The sequence below is a fragment of the Podarcis pityusensis genome (assembly GCF_964106645.2).
Source record: "Podarcis pityusensis genome assembly, chromosome: 4".
Classification (NCBI taxonomy): Eukaryota; Metazoa; Chordata; class Lepidosauria; order Squamata; family Lacertidae; genus Podarcis; species Podarcis pityusensis.
The window spans coordinates 25071115-25091093 of NC_138027.1; the positions used below are offsets into that span (position 1 = coordinate 25071115).

The 19979-nt window shown below is 41.2% G+C and overlaps 1 protein-coding gene across 3 annotated transcripts in view; it reads left to right on the forward strand.

Moving 5' to 3' along the window:
• Nucleotides 1–523: 523 nt before the first annotated feature.
• Nucleotides 524–19979, forward strand: part of NUP58 (nucleoporin 58) — a 34187-nt gene continuing 14731 nt past the window's right edge. Inside the window, exons 1-13 of one of the 3 annotated variants that reach the window (XM_081004118.1) lie at nucleotides 524–702; nucleotides 6454–6590; nucleotides 7708–7743; nucleotides 9145–9294; nucleotides 10025–10156; nucleotides 10797–10907; nucleotides 12117–12141; nucleotides 13304–13369; nucleotides 14159–14333; nucleotides 14912–14991; nucleotides 16000–16118; nucleotides 16826–16908; nucleotides 18743–18944. In XM_081004118.1, the coding sequence (XP_080860244.1) occupies nucleotides 629–702; nucleotides 6454–6590; nucleotides 7708–7743; nucleotides 9145–9294; nucleotides 10025–10156; nucleotides 10797–10907; nucleotides 12117–12141; nucleotides 13304–13369; nucleotides 14159–14333; nucleotides 14912–14991; nucleotides 16000–16118; nucleotides 16826–16908; nucleotides 18743–18944 (1390 nt within the window). In that variant the 5' untranslated portion in view covers nucleotides 524–628. Of the gene's footprint in view, nucleotides 703–3659; nucleotides 4000–6453; nucleotides 6591–7707; nucleotides 7744–9144; nucleotides 9295–10024; nucleotides 10157–10796; nucleotides 10908–12116; nucleotides 12142–13303; nucleotides 13370–14158; nucleotides 14334–14911; nucleotides 14992–15999; nucleotides 16119–16825; nucleotides 16909–18742; nucleotides 18945–19979 lie in introns of those variants that run through there. The other 2 variants (XM_081004117.1, XM_081004119.1) reach the window with 2 other exon arrangements.

The window sequence follows — 19979 nt, forward strand, 5'->3', positions numbered from 1 at the left end:
ATTATTATAGAAGATGCAGGAGGAAATGGTTAACTATAGGACCCACAAAGGGGAGGAGGGAAGTCCAGGAGATTCTTTGGAATCTTGTTTCTATATTGTATGTTGGATATGTGACTGTAAAATTTTAATCTGAAAAACCAAATAAATAGTTATTTTAAAATTAATTAATTAATTAAAAGGCCATAGGATTACTTAACTAGCCAAGGGCCTGGGAGAAGCGGAACCTTTTCTCCTGGCGTCTAATGAAGGCAACAGATGAACCTCCCTGGGAGAGGATTTCATAAATAGGGAAAGAAAAGGCCCGTTCTCACATTGCATATCCTGGGCTTCGTATGCCTGTTTAAAATATATTGATATAGACACCTGCTGAAGATCATACTTCATATATCTGGCAGACTCCAAGGAAGGTGAAGCCAGAATAAATATGTTTCAGGGGACACAAGGGTAGTCACTGGTAAACTGGAATACTTGTGACATCATCCATCCAGCCAATCAACTGGGAATTTCCCAACAACAAAGGGGTCTGGGTTACATTGTCATGCTGATTAGCTGGGAAAGGATTAAGGGCATTTTCTGATTCAGTTTACACAGATGAAACTACTTTTAGAAAAGAGTCACGCTAGCAGCTATGTCAAGGAAGAATGACTTTTGTAATCTGGGGCTTCTCTGGAGGGGTGGCCCCAAAACCAACAATGCAGGCAGGTAAAAAGCTTCATTGCATACTAAGGATCAGAGGTGCTATGTCAGAGGTAAGGTAAAAGGGGGGGGAGAATAAGGAGCGGGTGGTTCTGTGGTCTAAACCACTGAGCCTCTTGGGCTTGCTGATCGAAAGGTTGGCAGTTTGAATCTGCACGACGGGGTGAGCTCCCGTTACTCTGTCCCAGCTTCTGCCAACCTAGCAGTTCGAAAGCACACCACTGCAAGTAGATAAATAGGTACTGCTGTGGCAGGAAGGTAAACGGTGCTTCCATGCGCTTTGGCTTCTGTCACGGTGTTCCTGAAGCGAGATGAGTGTCGCACCCCAAAGTTGCCTTTGACTGGACTTAACTGTCCAGGGGTCCTTTACCTTTTTTACCTATGTCAGATCAGGACATGGGGGTAAGATTTATTATATCCAGAGGCAGCATCTACCGAGGCAGCTTTAAGAGTCTCCAGAGCTTATTTCTTTATTCCTGATAGTAATTATAGTATTGTTCATGAGAAAGTCCAGTCACCTGACCAATTTGCTAAGCTGTGGGATTTGTGCCTTTGATGTGCAGTTCTAGAATACAGTCCCAAGACTGTACAGTCAGCGTGAGATGAGTGAGATGTGGTTCAGGCTTCTGAGATCACTCTGTGAAAGGAATAGGGTGTCTCTCATCAATTATTGTAGGGTTGCCGTATTTCAAAAAGTGAAAAGCCAGATACAAAAGTTGTTGAGTTTTTTGGGCAAAGTTGTTGTGCTGCCATATGCCCGGGTTTTCGACGATTTTTGAAAATTCCGTCCGGATGCTATTTTCGATGGATGAATCCGGGGTATGTCTGGGAAATTCCGGACTTATGGCAGCCCTAATTATCAGCACCTCTAACAAACTGGGGGGGGGGGGGGGATGACGACGATGACGACCCAGGACTGTTAAAGTGGTGTAGTTGTGCTTTAAATGCATGCTATACTTTTAACCATACTGTGCAACATCTGGTGGTGGGGAAGAGATATGAATATAAAATTAGGTTTCAAATTACTTTGAGAGACATTTTATGTCTTTAGTTCAAAGATTTTTGATGCAACTTTTAATCAAATTATCTCCAAGGCAGTTTACCCAGCAGTACAAAACAACAACACAGTGGCTTTTGTTCCTCTGGCCACTGGCAGAAGCCAGAGTCTTCCCTCCCCCTCACATCTGTTGTTCCAGAGCAGCTGCCAGTTGAGCAAAGTTATCTCCCTGCAGCCACGGCTCTGTCATCTAGTTTAAGCATTAGAACCTTATCTTGCCACGGAAACACAACTAGTACATAAAGCAGGAGGCTTAGCAGTATGACGAGGAACAAGCAGCTGGATCACCTGCCTGCCTCTATCCTTTCTTTTGAAAGCCATTTTGAAGAAATCTTCTCAACCCACCAATGGGCAAGAAGTGTGAAAGATAAAATGTTTTCCTCATAGTTTGTTGAGTGTGGTGTAGTGGTTAGAGCTGGTGAACTAGGACCTGGGAGACCAAGGTTCAAATCCCACACAGGACTACAAAGTTCATGGGGTGCTTTTTCCCCAGCCACCCATTGTCTCTCAGTCAAACCTACTCCTCAGGATTGTTACGAGAATAAAATGTGGAGTGGGAGAACCATGTATGTAAATGTAAGAATAAATAAATAAATAAACAAACCAGTCTTTCTTCCCGCAACCTGGTGCCCTCCAGAGGTTTAGGATTACAACTCCCATAGTCCCTGACCAATGATTATGCTGGCTGAAACTGATGGAAGTTGCAGTCCAACAATATCTGGAGGGCACTAGGTTGAAGGCTGTCATAGAGGTGAGGAAGTAGGCAATCTGGTAGTCTTATAATGTTGTTGGACTTTAACTTTCTGCTTATGCTGGTAGGGGCTGGTGGGAACTGTAGTCCAACATCATCTTGAGGACTCAACTTCTTTTTTTTCTAAACATTTCCCCGCTCTGCTAACTGGGAGAAAGTAAGAGCTGCCTATAGAAATCAAATAGAGAACTCCATGATTTTATCTTAGTTTATATCTGAACTACAGCTGGTCACTCCACACACCAATGAGTACAGCCAAGTAGCTGTATTAGGCGGGCATTCCTGCTAGGTGTTATTTTGTAAAAAATAATAATTATCTCAGCGTTTTTAAACATTTAGGTTAGACTAGAGCCTCACTGAACTCTACTTGTGAGTAGACATCTAACCCATCCACATGCAAACCAATGAAATATTAGACTTCTTTATGCAGGTGAGCGCTGGATCTGTGCAAGTGGGACAATTTAAGTGGACATTTTCTGCAGCTTTTGTGCTTCGCGGGTGGGAATTTTGAACGGAAGTCCAAACGAGCCCAGTTCCTAAACTACTGTGTCTCATCATTTATGTTATTTATTTTCCGTATTAATTCCCTCCCCCCCCCCCCCAAAAAAAAGGCCCAAGGGCAGAAATGACATAAGGCCAAAGTTAAATGAGAATATCAAACCAGGCCAACATAAACTTCATACAAATTAAACAACAGCAACAATGAGAATTTCAAGCCAGCATCCCTCACCTTTAAAAGGATGGCGGGCAAAGAGGTACGAATGTATTTGTTATGAGCATAGTCTACATTTGAAGTCGCACGGTTAGGGCGATTAATTTTTTTTTATGTTCAAAAATGCCTTAATGCCCACCGCACTCCGAAAAAGGCCTGGCTTCCCAGAACATAAATACTCTCCTGCTACCTGTTGCGGAGGACGCGCTACTGCCCAACTACACCTGCCCTAAAACACGGACTTTACCAATTTCTACGAGCAGAGCTTTCTCTCACTTCCGCTCAAGAGGAGAAAAGAGCCAGTTTATAACGTGAACCCCGGAACCTTCCTATCCTAATGAAAAAAAAGGAGAGAGAGAGAGAGAGAGAGAGAGAGAGAGAGAGAGAGAGAGAGAGAGTCCTCCAAGATCCCATGGTGCCGTGCGGCTGCGCGCATGCGCGAAGGGAAAAGAACGTGCGACGGAGTTTCCCTCCGACGTTTATTTGCCGCGCCGCCGGTGGCGTAATTCGAGCTCCCGAATCTTGCCGCCTTTCCTTTTGAAACTTCCCGCCGGGGAGACCTCCGAAGAGCCGCAGCCTGACAGGGCGGCTGCAGTCCAGAGAGCTCCGGCCATAACGACCCCACATCCCACGCTCGGGAGGGGGGGGTCTCCTTTTCCCCCTCGCCGCCGCCATGTCGGCGGGCTTCTCCTTCGGAGCCGGGACTCTGCCTTCGGCTACAGCAGCTGCTGCTGGTACTGGAGGCGGCGGCGGAGGGGGCTTCTCGTTTGGAGGCACCCCGAGGTAAGCGGGGGCGGGGGGGGAGAAGTGTGGAGGCACCTCGGGCGGAGCGGGGAGTAGACTTGGCCGGCAGGGCTCGGTTGAGGGCATCGCCTCGCTGCCATTATTATCCTCGTCTTGTTACGTAGAACACGCGCGCCCAAGTTGCTCGAGGCTGCGCACGTGGCTCCCTCCCCATCCCAACCCTGTGAGGTAGGCTATGCTGTGCGGTGAAAATATCTCCCATCCCCAGCTTCGTGGCTGAAGCTGGGATTTTAGCCTGGGTCTTCCAGAGTCCACCCTGGGATTTATTTTGAAGTGTGCTGTGAACAGCAGCCGAAGTGAAGTACTTTAAAAAAAAAAATCTCAACTAGAATTTCAGCGATAAAAGCATGATTATGATTATGATTATTTGAATTTGTATACTGCTCTATACCCAGAGGTCTCTAGGCGGTTCACAGAACAAAATCAAAATATAAAACCACAAAAAACATTATCAAAAACAACCCAATAACCCCCATATATAATAGTTGCCACAATATGTCCAGCTTGCAGGGTGAAGTGATTTTGGATGTCTCAGAAAGAGCCACAATAAATAATAGCTAAACTCAAAAGCAAAACCTAAGACGGCAATTGTAGTCACACATTGGGTTAAGTCCCATTGGGCTCAGTGGGACTTGCTTCTGGGTAAGTGTGCATCTGGGATGGTGAATCTAGGGGAGAAACAAGTATGTCCTGTGAAGAATGTTAGATATCTGCAGATTGCTGGCTGTTTTCTTTTGGACAAAATAAAAAAAATCCTTCCTGTAGCACTTTAGAGACCAACTAAGTTTGTTATTGGTATGAGCTTTCATGTGCGTGCAGACATCTTCTGTAGTTAAGCCAGCTGTACTCAGCTTCTGTGAAGGAATAATCCAAACATCATGAGCCTTCTACTTGTTTCTTTCACACAGAGAAGCTTCCAGAACCCTCTTGAATTAATTAGAATAGGAAAGATCTCTCCACATCTGACCAATACTTTCTGTACCAAGAAATGCAAACTGATAAGGCCATGCTTGTTTATGCTGGAAATTCACTTGCCATTTAAATAATAGTAAACAGGTACATAATGTTGCAATGCAGAGTGTTCCTGTTCAGCTCCCTCACCTCCCTTGCTCCCCCTGCAGCAGCCAGCCACTATTTTATGGTTGCTGAGCATCCTCATTCCTCACAGCTCTTTAGGAGGTATTTATGTATTGGTTTTTATTCTCTGTATATCTTCTTGAGTTTCTGTTCTTAAAATTTCCTGTACTTCTCCAGCAGTCAGGATTCCCACTAGCCTCTTGTGTTTTCGATGGTGCTGTTTTAAGTGCATAAGATAACTGATTTCACTATTAGCATAGAGGATAATAATGATGGAAGGGGTTTAGGCTAAGTTCACCATCACATTGAACACACTATGTTTTTGTGTTCTTTTTCCCTCAATGTTCTTTACCCTGATTGCGTTGTGTCTGACACTCAGGGTGTTAAAACATCAAATAAACTTTACAAGTCCTGATAAGAATAGCTGTCAGATTTTATTTGTGTTGTACTTGCAGCTGCTTTCCATATTGTGGCTATGATAGAGCTCATCTGCACTGCCTTATAATATATTACATCCGTACTGTCGTAACTTTAAGCCATTTAAACCTGCTGGTTACACCATTATTAATTTTGCAACACAGACATTCCATGTCTGAAATGTTATATGAGATCCAAAACAGAGTTGGCAGCAATTATAGAAGCTGCTTGTTGTGTTATTACTGGAGAGCCAACAGCATCTCGTAAACTTTTCTGCCTGATAGATGATGGTGAGTGAACAATAGTAGAAATTGAAAATCATGTATGAAATGTGTTGCATTGCTATAAGGATTTTTTTATTCTACTTCAGTCTGAAAAAGAGCTCACTTTTAATCTGCTAATAACTTCTTTTAAAACTTGTTCTGGGATGTGAGAAATAAAGTTAACTGTATATCTCCGGGAGTGTCAGGCCCTACCCTTCAGACTGAAAATGTAAAGAATTTTGTGTTTCCTAAAATATTCCCAGTAATGTCAGAGGTTTAGTTTGAGAGCCGCTTCATTCTAGTGGACTGCTTTTGATTCAGCTTGAGTTGAAATCACTAATGTCTTTGGATCTCTGTCTGTCCCTTTCCATATAGGGTTCTGAAACATATAATTAGTTACTTGATTATGTTAACACTGCAAATGCAATTGGTTGTTTTAAGTGTTTGTCTGTGTTAAAATAATGATAGTTAGCAACAAAAAACCCCAAAAAAGGCAACATAAATCTTGGTTGACTTGAGGGTGAAATATCTGCTGGTAGCATTTACGTTCATATTAAACAGAGAAATATGGAAGAGGCATTTTGACTTTCAAACTGTTCTGTAGAACTACTGCAATGAAGAAATAAAAAAATGAACGTGTGTTAAATTTAACTAATTTATTTGTCTTGTAATGTAGCTCAACTGGAGGGCTTAATTTTGGGACATTGGGCTCGACAGCTACAGCAACTACAACCGCTTCATCGGTAGGCTTTGGAACTGGACTTTTTAGCTCAAAACCTGCCACTGGTTTTACATTGGGAGGGGCTAATACAGGTAAAATATTATATTTCTACACTTTTAAGATGAGACAAGTATCATGACATTTGAAATGTGTAAAAAATATAGTAGGTTATAAATAGCCATATATGCATTTGGTTAAAAATAACACTTTATATACCTGTATACTAGACAAGCATATATGGAACTGTAGTTGTTTGCATATACTGTATAGTGATATAATATACCTTTTTTTCTTTTCTCTTTATGCATTTTTTATTTTTACTTTATTTTGTTCAATTGAAAAATAAAAAAGGTGAGCCTTGAACTGATAAATGATTTGAGAATTAGTGATGAGAATTAGTGGCAAAATGCAGGAGTAGCTAAAAAAAATTCAGATAATATTCAGTAATTTTGCTCCTTGCCAAAAATATTTATATCTTCATTATTAAAAGCACCCTCTGGTTATATAGTATTATTAGAGAGCTGATAATGTATTTTTTTTAAAAAATATGCATTTTACATATCTTAATATATCAGTTATACAATTGTCATCGTTTATCTCACACCCTGACTTCCACACACATCCCTCTGTGGGGTCCTATTTAGTCCTTGTTAAGCTGCATCTCCTTAATTACCGCCCCTCTTCTGCTTATTTTATCTGCTGCTCATATACCTAACGCCACTTGGAAGTTTATCTGATTGTTATATTTCTTTTAATATTCGCCAAAGTATTCCCACTCTTCTTTTATATCCAACTCATCTTGGTTTCTTATCTTTGCAGTCAACATTGCTACTCCGCATATTCTATTAGCTTATTCTGCCAGTCTATTTTTGTCCTTCCACCTTTGGGCATAAATTATTCTGGCCACTGTTTTTGCATAGAGGAAAAAAGACTTAAGTACTTTCTTGGGTATTTCTCCCTCTACTATACTCAGTAAGAACATCTCTGGTTTCTTGGGAAATGAGACCCTTAACATCTTTTTTAGTTCTGAGTATATCATCTCCCAATACTCTGGCTTTCTTACAACCCCACCACTTGTGTATAAATGTCCCTTCGATCTGCTGATAATGGATTTTAAGTCACTAATTTGGGGTCAGTGATAAATCTATTAGGCAACTGGCAATAGAAGTGTGGTTTATTAAACTCAGGGTTTTTTGTACTATTACACAGGAACAGCAACCACCATGGCTACAGGATTGACACTTGGTAAGTGCTATATTTTCAAAGCTAGCTTTGCTTTTTCTTTAAATGGGGTGTGACTTTCAGAGCTGCCCAAACGAAAAGTTCTGGATTTGGATGATGAGAGACTAGGAATGCTGGATAAACCCCAAAGATGACTAAAGTGTCAAGAAGAAAAATATGGAAGTAAAAACTGTAGATAATGATACATTAGGAACATATACTCAAATATTTACTTGGTTGGTTCAAATCCAGATGTAACATTCAGCTCCCCACCTCCTTTCCACGGCATTGTTAGCCTTCCTGTTCCCCGGTCTCCAAAGCTCTCAATTATCCATGTGTTGTTATGATATGTGCTATTCAATTTCTAAAACCTGCCTATGTGATATTTTCCCATTATCTTTCTATTTGTTTCCCTGTTTTCTTCATTTTCTTCATGTTCTTTTTATCAAGTGTGTCTCTTCCTCCCATTTTTCTCAAAGGTGTCTGTATTCAGGCCACAGCCACAGTCCATAGCCGTCAACAATTCTGCTTCCGCACTCTGTATAATCTGTTAAGGGTGTCCCATTGATATGAGTTAGAATTGAGCTAGCATGTCTTGGTTGTGATCCTATGCCTGATGCAGCTTGGGTACGATCCTGGACTGGGCCCTGCTTCCAGGTATCCAGGTTGTAGAAGTGGTCAGAAGTTTACTTTTATCAGGTGCATCTGATTCTTCATCCAGTCGCTCCTTAGTTAAAAGGACTAGGCCACTGTCCCTTATGCATGGTGATCTCTGTGTTGGACTACAGTAAAGTACTCTATGTAGGGCCACTATTGAAGCTGGTAAGTGATAGCTGGTGCCAAATTCTTCTGCCTGTGTTTTGACCGGAATGGCCCAAAGAGCATATTGTGTCGCTTATTGTCCACTTGATCTGTCTACAGTTTCTGGCTACTATCCTTGGTCCTGATGTAAAGCAGTGAATAGCTTGGACCCATTATATTCTCATTATATTCTAGGTTCTCCAATGCTCTGAGATGAACCAGAAACCTTGTTTCAGGTGATACATATTAACATGAAACTTGTAGGTGCCCAGGGTTGACCTTCCCCAGTGGTGGTGATGATTTTGTCATCGTATCCCCTGGGAACAGGGGACAACAGTGCTGGGAAGCAGTGCATATATTATTGGTAATTGTTTTTTTAAGAATTTCAGAAGCATTCAAAATATGGGAAGCTTGGCTATCTCTTACTGCTAGTGCCTATTGTTAAATGTGTTTCACTGCTTTGAGTCTAATGGAAGAGTGATTGAAAAAATGAATGTGGCTTCACTCACTTTTCACTGGCTATATACAGATCTAGAGTAATAAATTTAGAATTTTTAATTTTACTGAACATACCCAGTTTAAGTGGCATCAAAACAAGAATGACATTTTATTTTTCTTTTACAGGCACACCTGCTTCTACTTCTGCAAGTACCCCAGGACTTAGTCTAGGATTCAGCAAACCTGCAGGATCAGCCACACCATTTGCTTTGCCTATCTCTTCTGCCACCTCTGGCCTCTCACTTTCTTCTGCTCTTGCATCTGCGCCAGCAACAGGTAATATACACTTACAGTTTTGTGTTTAAATCAAATTTCCATTGTTCACAAACGCATAATCATAATTGTTCCTAAAAAAGAAACCAGGTTAATCAGTGCAGTTCTGATAAAGATGATTGAACATTCACATAACGGTATTAGTTTAGTTTGGTACACTGAATTAACTTGAGAACATGGTACATGATAGGGAAGCCAGTATGAAGGATGCTAAAAGAAGCATCCTACGTCTGATAAGAGGAGAAAAGTGCCAAGAAACTCTGCTTTGTTTGTTGTCAAAATCCCTTTAACTGCAGAGTGATGTAAGATTGGAGCATATGCATCATGCCTAAGGAATACTTGCCTCAGAATGTATGCTGTAAGATTGGTGTGGGGGAATCTATAGCCTTCTAGATATTGCTGGACTACAGCATGTATCATTCCTAACCCTTAGCCATGCTGGCTAGAGTTGGAGCTGAGCAACATCTGCATGGCCACAGATACTTTTCAAAATTTGCTTTCCTTTAAAAGGATGTCTGTTGCCCCAAGTCCTCCGGATGATTTAGTGCAAGAGTGCTTAATCCATGCAAATAAATGATGACAGCGGTAACAGCAGGTAGAATTTGTAAAAGTTTCTGCCATATTGTCCGCAACTGAATTCCAATAGTTGTTTATTTAGCAGGTAATAATAGCTGCTGTTATGAAGGAAAATCAGCATGCATGTCTTCAGCTTACACCTCTGCTTAATATTCAGGGTCCACTGGCTTTACGCTGAACTTGGGAGGCACAGCTCCAACCACAACAGTATCCACAGGACTTTCTCTTGGGGGAGCCTTAGCTGGTTTAGGAGGGACACTCTTCCCAAATGCAAGCTCAGCTGCTACAGGTGACAAGCCTTTTATGTGCATCTACCTCCTCAGATTTGTCCAAGCGTCTTATCAAGACGGTTGAGATACTGTGTGTTTTGCTAATCCTGTCGTGCTAGAACTAAGTAATTGTTCCTGGTCCTTTATTTTGAAGTGCTTGGGTTTGTGGTCATCTACATTAACAACTAATAAATGAACAGCATCACTTGCTGTGTTACTATCTAAAAATTAGAAATAGTTTGGGGCTCAAGGTCAACAGAGAGTTCTCATTAGTTAAGTTGCTTTCTGAGAGTTTCTGAGATAAGTGAATCAAGGATGAACCTCTGCCCACCTTAGAGCTTAGAATAACACCCACATGGTTGGGTGTTGATGTTTCTCGGAAGATTTCTGAAGCTCACGGCCTTATCCCTACCATTTTTGGCTGGAGAGCAGGGTTGATGATGAACACAATTTTTTGTTGTCTACGCATACTACAAGTCTTCTTTTCCCCACATCTACATATGGGTTCTAGCTGGTGAATGTAGACATAACATGCCTTTGCTTTTCACGACTGGCAATTCATTGAGGATATATTGCTTCAAAAATGTTATATTCAGACTGTTTTCAATACTGATGCATGACAATATAAAGTCTCTGATACAGTTGATGGATTACTTGCAGGGCTCGGACAGAATGCATTCGGTTTGACTCTAGGGACGGCTCCAGCACCTGCTACTACAGTTAATGAAGGTCTTGGTGGCATAGACTTCAGTAGTTCTTCAGATAAAAAGAGTAAGTTTTTGTGGACGCAGCTTTGAAAGGTGTTTCTCCAAGAATACTTAATAGGCACTGGCTTTTTTCTGTAACTGCATGGGGACTCATTAAAACAACAAATTCTAAATCTATCTTTTAAAATAAGAAACTATTTAATGAAACTAACTGCTTTATGATTCTATTACTCTGGGGTTTTGGTGCCTGGTGCTGAGACGTGTGTTCCCAGTTGCCCCGCAGCTCACCAGTACTGTCCACGTCAGTACTCCATACACCAGGAGTAGGGAATTTTTGTTCTGGCCAGATTTCTACCCCCAGGCTATTTCCCCAAATCTGCAGCCACGTCACCTCTGATCTTAGGTGTGGAGCAGGTAGAGACATGGCTGGATCAGCTGCCTGCACACCTGAAACCTGCAAAAAGCAGGATCCAGCTCCCTGTGCACCAGTTGATGCACAGAAAATTCAGTTCTGCTTGGTTCAGGTGCTCAAGTGCGTTCCCCAGGAAATCCCTAACTCTGCTTGGTCACTTCTCCTTCTCCTCCTCCTCCCATATACTTTCCCCCCTGTCTTTATCTCTGACTGAAGCTCCTATTACAGCATGGATGGGGAACTTGTAGCCCTCCATATGTTGTTGAATTACAGCTCCTATTATCCCTGAATATGGGCTATGCTGACTGACCAATGGGAGTTGTAATCCAACAGTATTTGAAGGACCATACATTCTCCACCCTGCCCTGCAGCATCTGAAACTATGCCTAGAGCCCCCATAGGATGGATAATAACAGTGGTTTTAAAATATCAGGTTATTTTTGTTAGAGAATTGCTGTTTTTTAAAAAAATATATGAAAAAATGCACTATTTAAAATCTGAATTTAATGCAGACGTGCTAGTCTGTACTCCAAAATAAAATAATTGCTACCTATCAAAATATGCTTTGAAAACGTCTGACCTGAGATTGGTTAAATGACACTAATAGTGCAATCCTACCCGTATCTGGTGACCCTTAAAGTAAAACAAGTCAGGGAACTGGCTGCTGTTTTTTTCAGAAGCTAGCATTTTTCCAAATAATATTTGAAGCTTTTAGCCAAGGGTAATAGGAGTGGGTATCCTTTTTAGAAAAGAGAGTCATTGAAGGTGTTCAGTATAAGAAACCTATTGATATTTGTATAATTCAAACTTAGGAGCATGTTTTTGTTTATACTAAGAGTTTTAACTTCCTTTCCCCCTCAGGTGACAAAACAGGAACGAGACCAGAGTAAGTGTACCAAATATTCATAGCTGGAAAAATACCTGTTGGGACTAAGTCCCTCTTAAATGGAAGGCAACCATTAGCTTCTTATTTTATTTAAGCATACATAAGGTTCTGTACCGCTAAATATTCTCAAACCAAGGTACATAAGATCAGTGTTATAAACTAAACAAAAAAAGAGAAAGATCAGAAGAACATAAAATGGGTCATATGGAAAGATAAGCTTGTGTGAATAAATGTTTTAAAGTGGTGTCTTAAATGAATCACAGAAGACACCTGCCTAATATACAAAGGCAATGCACAATATCGGCGCTGCTATGCCAAGTACCCCATTCTTATGGCTGCATAACATGTATCACAAGGGACAGTTAGTAATGCTTCTCCAACAGATCTCAAAATAGGCAGGAATGTATGGAGAATGGTGGTCCTTCAAGGAGGCTGGTCCCAAGTTATTTAGGGCGTTATATGATAACAGTTGCACCTTAAATTTGGCCAGAGGAGATTCTTCATCATTGGTGTTGCATGCTGTCAAGGAGCACCACCAAGCTCCTAACCTGCTACTTCAGAGACAATAACCCTGGTCAGAAGAGGCAAGTTGGCCAACCCACAGAGCCTGCATATTGTCAGGATTCCAGCTTAGTTTATTGGCCCTCATCTAGGCTACCACTGCACTTAGACCCAGGTCCAGGACTTGCATGGCCACACCTGGTTCATGGTGCTTTCCCAATGTTGGACTCCAGTTTCCATCATCCCTGAGGCTGTTGGGAGTTTACGTCAGTGACCCCTAAAGGGTACCGAATTGTTTACACTTAGTGGACTAAATTGAGTGGGTTTAATCTTCGTGTTAACAAGTTAGGATGATGAAGTTGGTGCAGATTTGACTGTGATGTTGTAATTTCCAGAGAGGACGGTACTGCTTCAAATAGTATGTTCATTCTCAACACTAGTTTTTTCATTTCTGTAGGAGAAAGATACTTGGGTTTGCTGGGGGAAATAATGAGAATGTTTTCCAAAACTCTTCCGCTGCTGCTTAATGATAATTGGGGTCGAACATTCAAAAAATTCAGTGGTTAATGGGCTTAGTGCAGTTCTTTGCATCTGTTGTGTTAAATAAAAACTGCTGTTTAGAGAGTGTCATGCTACTAATGATGTGCATGTCTGTTGGCAGGGATAGTAAAGCCCTGAAAGATGAAAATCTACCTCCAGTAATCTGCCAAGATGTAGAAAATCTTCAGTAAGTATTTCCTGGGTTCTTGGAATTCCAGATATCTTTTGTTACTGAAACTTACCTTGAAATATGTATTGGACTAGTAAGAGTACTCTTTTGTTTACAGTTTCAAAATACTTGGTTTTGACAGCTGTGGGTATACTGTTCACAGATGCTCTGAAGGTACCTCAGGTCTTGCTTACTTGAAGTCACTTCAGTAAAATGTAACTGGTGGGTTGCAGGCTGGAATCAGCCCACAAGGTGCTTCCGTTGGGCCCCTGATAACTCCATCACAGCCTTAATCCTTGTCCACTCTACCACAGCTTTTCCTGTTGTTTGGTGATGTGAGGAGAGTTCTCTTGGGAGAGGGGAGGATGATGGAGTGGGGAGGCATAAGCTTCTCCCCTCTGTGCAGTGCCTCTCCCCAGCACAGCTCAGATCTGAGATTGCAGCTCAGGAGTGGGAAAGGTGGAAATTGCTTTTCCATGCTTTGCGTTAAGAAAGGGAAGTCCATATTGTTAGCGTGTCATACAGAAGACAAGCACTGAATTGGCCATGGAGAAAGAGGTGTGAGTGTATGAGAGAGAGGATGGGGGAGAGGGGTCTTCGTTGTGTTTGAGATGTGGAGAGTGTGTGTGTGCACGCGTGCACACATACACTTTATCCCTGAACCACCATCAGTACGCAGCCCTGACTACTTTCCTCTGAGATTTCCCAGCTCTGAGGAGAGAGAGGTTCCTTAGTCTGTAGTTCTGAAGAGCTGGGCTTAGGGGCATTGCATGGATTAATTCTGTCTTCTGATTTCTCCTCTCCCAGGAAGTTTGTAAAAGAGCAGAAGCAGGTCCAGGAAGAAATTAGTCGAATGTCCTCCAAAGCAATGCTCAAAGTGCAGGAAGACATTAAAGCTTTGAAACAACTTTTGTCAGTCGCCGCCAGTGGATTACAGAGAAACACTCTTAATATTGATAAGCTGAAAGTGGAAACTGCTCAGGTATCAGGAACTCTGATGGGGATCACATGCTAGCCTAAAGCTAGCAAAAATGATAATATTCCTATCCTCCTGGAAAATGCAGGTCTGCTTGCCTAACAGCTGTGCTGGGCAGTCCTTGATTTGAAGCAGCTGAGAACTTTGTTTACCGTACAACTGTAACAGTGTAATGTTTGCTGTCCTGAAAGGTTTTTTCCGTTATACAGAAAACTCATCACTTGGTATCTGGCATTGTATCATATCTTCCCTCCATGTGCTTTCCCTGTAGAGTTCACTGGGTCTACTCTTTTCCAGCTCCCATCTATTAGGTTTTTGAAGCCTCTGGGCAAAATTTTATTGCAGTGGTCCCCAATTAAGTGCTGTGTCCCCTTGTTTTTCAAAACCCCTGGTCTAAAATTATAGTCTGATTTGTAATCACGTCCCATTCCTTCCCCCCCTCCCAATAATAATGAACATGGTAAAGTTCATCCTTCAGATATTAGCTAATTATCAGCAATAAATTGTTCAGTGAAACAGGTGTGTCATTTTATTGAACTGCAAGAATTACAAGAGCCATTTTTTTCCACCTCATGTTTTTGTAGGAGCTTAAAAACGCTGAAATAGCATTAAGAACACAGAAAACACCGCCTGGCCTTCAACATGAAAATTCAGCACCAGCAGAGTGAGTACAGCCTTGCATGTCTTGTCTATAATAAGTGTTTTTATATTGCACGTTGTATAGTTAGTCATATATTGTATACAGGTTCAAGCCTTATATTGGATATGGGTTTAATATAAAATACGCTTTTGTATCTGCATGGTTGGTTCACTCGGACTGTCCTGTATCTCATGCTAGAATACTGCACAGGGAAAGTAAACTAAATCTGAATGTATTATTTTGATTCCACAAGCAGAGTATGATAATTGCTATGAATCCTTTGCAGAGATATGCTAGGCACTATTTCTCTTTTGCACATAGTTCTAAGGGATCTGTCTTCTGAGCTTCTTTCAAATAGAAAGTAATAGTTCGATTCTGGCTGGACTGATTTCTCACTGTAGTGGAAGGTGTTTCCTGAGAAATAATTAGTTTTTTCCTTTTAATTAGGGACATGATTTGAATATGGCCAAAATAATTTAGCTGGCTGGAAAGACAAATTCTTTAAATTGCCTTTTAAAAGAAGAGGTTACTGTAATATGGAAGGCTTTCCCTGGCTTTGTTAACAGGGAGTGTTTATAGAATCATGGAATTGTAGAGTTGGAAAGGAACCATGTGCTTCATCTAGTCCAACGCTCTGCAATGCAGGAATCTTTCTCTGAATCTGGGGCTCAAACCCATGAACCTGAAATTAAGAGTCTCACACTCTGCTGATTGAGGGAACTCGATTTCTCCTCCCCTACTCGTGATTGAGAGCAGTTAGTGTGTACACAGGTTATTTGGGGGGGGTTTATCCTGCTTTTCAGCAGAAAAGGCTTCCAGAGCAGCTTGTATAATTAAAATAAGACAGTTCCTGCCCACAGGCTGACCATCTGAAAGACATGACAAAAAAAGAAAAGGGAATTGGACGGAAGAAAAAGAAAATACGCGAATTCATGCACCGTTTCTGAAAGTTTAAAATTAGACATGAATACTTTCTGTAGAGTTCTTTATTCACTCCCGTCATTTAAATGCTCTAAAATATACTTAATTTAGCTACTTCAGGATCTTGGTTGAACAGTTTGAAGTACAACTGCAGCAGTACAGACAACAAATTGAAGAACTGGAAAACCATCTTGCCACCCAGGCAAACAATTCCCATATAACCCCACAAGGTAAAAAGTTAGTGATTTCACCAGTTGCCTTAATTGATATGTCATACTGCACTTTTTGCATCTGGCAGACTCGCAGGGATTTGTGTTCAGATGTTGCCAAGGCAGTAGAACATGGACACACCTTAGTGTCGATTTGATTCCAAATTTAGGGCCGAAGATACAGAAGCTAACATAATTGCTGGGATCTATAAGGTGGGTTCACACACCCAGGACAGGGCTGGCACCAAAGCATTATTATTTTTTTTCCTTGCAAACAGCCGTCACATATATGTCCTTTGACTACAGAACCCAAGCATTTTTTAAAAAATCTGAGTGAGATCTCCCAGGATCCCCTTGACCAATGAAGAGAGGCTTAGAGGAGGTTTGAGTCTGTTTACATATTTCACTATTATTTGAGTTCCTGTATCACTACATTGAGGATTTTGTATCATACTTTTCAAGTGTGTACATTAGTTGAAATGATGGCCTAAGTCTAAACTTCTTGTTTCAGAAAGAAATAATCTTGCTGATAAAACATCAAAAGGACTGTCACCTCCGTTCTCTGTATGTTTAGAGACACCTTTTCTTTCCCCATCATATTTTGACAAATCCCCACAGCTTCCTTAATGCGGTGGTGGCTTTATGTGGTAGCTTTATGGCAAATTACATGGTTTCACTGTGATTTGTATTGCAATGTGACTTGATTTTCAAATTTCCCTGTCTTACAGATTTATCCATGGCTATGCAGAAAATCTATCAGACATTTGTAGCTTTAGCTGCACAACTTCAATCCGTACATGAAAATGTGAAGGTAAAGATTGCTTTATAATGTGAAATTGTGACATGATTATCTGGCTTCTTTATGGTGGGTTAAACCACAGAGCCTAGGACTTGCCGATCAGAAGGTCGGCGATTCGAATCCCCGCGACGGGGTGAGCTCCCGTTGCTCGGTCCCTGCATCTGCCAACCTAGCAGTTCAAAAGCACATCAAAGTTCAAGTAGATACAGTAGGTACCGCTCCAGCGGGTAGGTAAACGGCGTTTCTGTGAGCTGCTCTGGTTCGCCAGAAGCGGCTTAGTCATGCTGGCCACATGACCCGGAAGCTGTACGCCGGCTCCCTCGCCCAATAAAGCAAGATGAGCGCCGCTACCCCAGAGTCGGTCACGACTGGACCTAATGGTCAGGGGTCACTTTACTTTACTTTACCTTATGTTGATGAATTGTTCTGGCTCCTAGTTCAGACTCGAGTGCCTTTTTACTTCCTGCATGGTTGTATCTTCTTAGATTACTTTCTACTTTTTCTTTTGAAATGGAACATGTTGCTGAAATGTTCCTTGAGGGACTTTAAAGCTAGGAGTTTTTGAAAGTTCTTTTTTTCAAAGGTCAGACAGTTAGTCTAGCAGCTGTTTTCTGATGGCTTGCTAAATTCATAATGTGAAGTTCTTTAATTCTGAGAATCATGGGCTTTCAGAGGCACTGTTTCTTTTCATGGTGCTCAGGTTACCAGGTATCATTCAAAATAGTACTTGATAATCTTGAATAGTCTTATTTTTGAAGTGGAGCTGATTCCTGTCTTCATTTATTGTGAGGTAGCCAGATATTTACAGTAGGTGTCGCTATACACCTACTAGGCATTTAAACTAGGGAAACCAAGGATTATTTCTGTTGCTAGTAACATACTGTATTCTGTCACCTGCTGTGTTGATATCTACTGTGAGTTCAGCAAGGGAAATCCTAGCTAGTTTTGTTGTAGAAGCATATTTATAAAAATTTCTCTCTTGCCTTTTACAATAAACCAACTCAAGTGACTTGCAGTAGTAAAACACAATATAACAAATGCAATTAAATCAAAAAGATAAAACAGCAGTCCAGGAGATAAAAGGCCATTAAAACATCTTGCATACTACTAAATGCCTGAGAAAACAGAATGAACTCTGCCCAGTTTTTGAAAGATAATGGAGTTGACAGCAGGCAAATCTGTGGGGGAAGTTGCCTTTCTGGGTGCCACCACTGAAAAGGCCCTCTCTCTGTTAGTCATTCAGTAGCGCCTGGAGAAGTGCATTTCTCCAGAACCTAAACTGACAAGAAAGTTCATGTAGCAAAAGATAGTGGTGTAGATATTAAGGCTTTAAAGGTCAAAATCACTCCAAACTGAGCCTGGAAACTGGAAATATCTAAACCTTCAACATTTACTTAATATAATAAGCCGCTTTGAGCTTATGGAAATGTAGAATATACTTTAAAAAACAGTACATCTCTAGTATTCTGGTTCCGTGGATCGCCTCTTATATAACTGCCAATGCACTTCAAGGCCTGTTTTCCAGTTTGTAGTGTTGCCATTGTAAATGTTAGCTCACTTGGTTCGAGCGTGGTGCTGATAATGCCAAGGTTGCAAGTTCGATATTCGATATTCCTGCATTGCAGGGGGGTTGGTCTAGACCAGGCATAGGCAAACTCAGCCCTCCAGGTGTTCTGAGACTACAACTCCCATCATCCCTGACCACTGGTCCTGTTAGCTAGGGATGATGGGAGTTGTAGTCCCAAAACATCATCAGGATCCCTTCCAACTCTACAAGTCTATGATTCTATAGCAAACCTTTGAAAACTGTAGGATCAACTAAGATAACCTTTGCTGTCTTTTTCAGATGCTCAAAGACCAGTATCTTGGTTACAGAAAAACCTTTTTGGGGGATGCTGTGGATGTGTTTGAGGCCAGGCGAACGGAAGCAAAGAAGTGGCAGACGGCCCCGCGTGTTACTACTGGACCGACCCCTTTCAGCAGCATACCAAATGCCGCAGCTGTTGCCATGGCTGCAACACTTACCCAGCAGCAACAGCCTGCTACAGGTCTGAGTGCATTCAAGTTATAGCTTTTAGTGTTAACACAAACGGTAAACTTGTACAATGTTTTATATAAGGTCTTCCTTTGTGTTGGAAATTAAAAAAAAAAATTGTGAGTAACAGTTCATCAAAACGTAGGTAATAGAAAATGCAGGATAGACTTAGCAATAATTATATACCCAGTATTTAATCTTGTGGATTTTTATTTGTAGTAGCTTGTTTACTGTATTACTCAACCCTTTCAAATGTGAGTCTTTGTCATCTCTGAATACACGTAGGAGAGCTTATCTCTAAAATTATGACACTATTGTATAAACTTTCAAATTTGTTGGGAAATCCTAATTCAAATTTGTTTTCCATTATAGCACTTTGTAATTTGAAATTATGCCTCAAAAGGTAGACGAATGTAAGGACCATTAAAAATATTAAGAGAGTTGATTAAAGTAGTTCAGAACTGTGTATAGAAATGGGGGGGGGGTAACTGAGGTGTTGATCAAGGGTGAGCAAAACATGGGTAGAAATTAAACAACTTGGGAATGGAGATGTTGACTTACATTTTATAAAATACTCCAACAAGATATCTTATTGACTGACATATGGCAGTCTAGGTGCTTGAAGTGAGAAGCTAGGTGGCTGCTTCTTTTAAAGTGCCTACCTTCCAAGGAGTTTGGGATCTGCAGGTCGCATTTAGAGAAACTCTGAAACTAGATGACTTTGCCTAAACATGGGTCTGAGCCCAGGTAGCAGTCTCCCTTCTGGACATATCAGAGAGTTTCCTTGGCTCTTGGTGTCCTGTCTCCATCAACCACACCTTTGTGTTTCTGGTGCTGGGCAAAAAGCAACGCAGAGCATTTCTACCTAGAGAGGTATTAAATGAGGTGCTGCTGTTGTAGTATTGGGGTCTACAGGGTATTTCCAGCTTTAACATACAGTTAACTGTTGACAGCTGGATACTATAATAAGTGAATCCAAATAGAACAGGATGAGATTGAAAGGATTGCTACATCCTTCTAGCTTACTGTAGCAACACAATTTATTCTT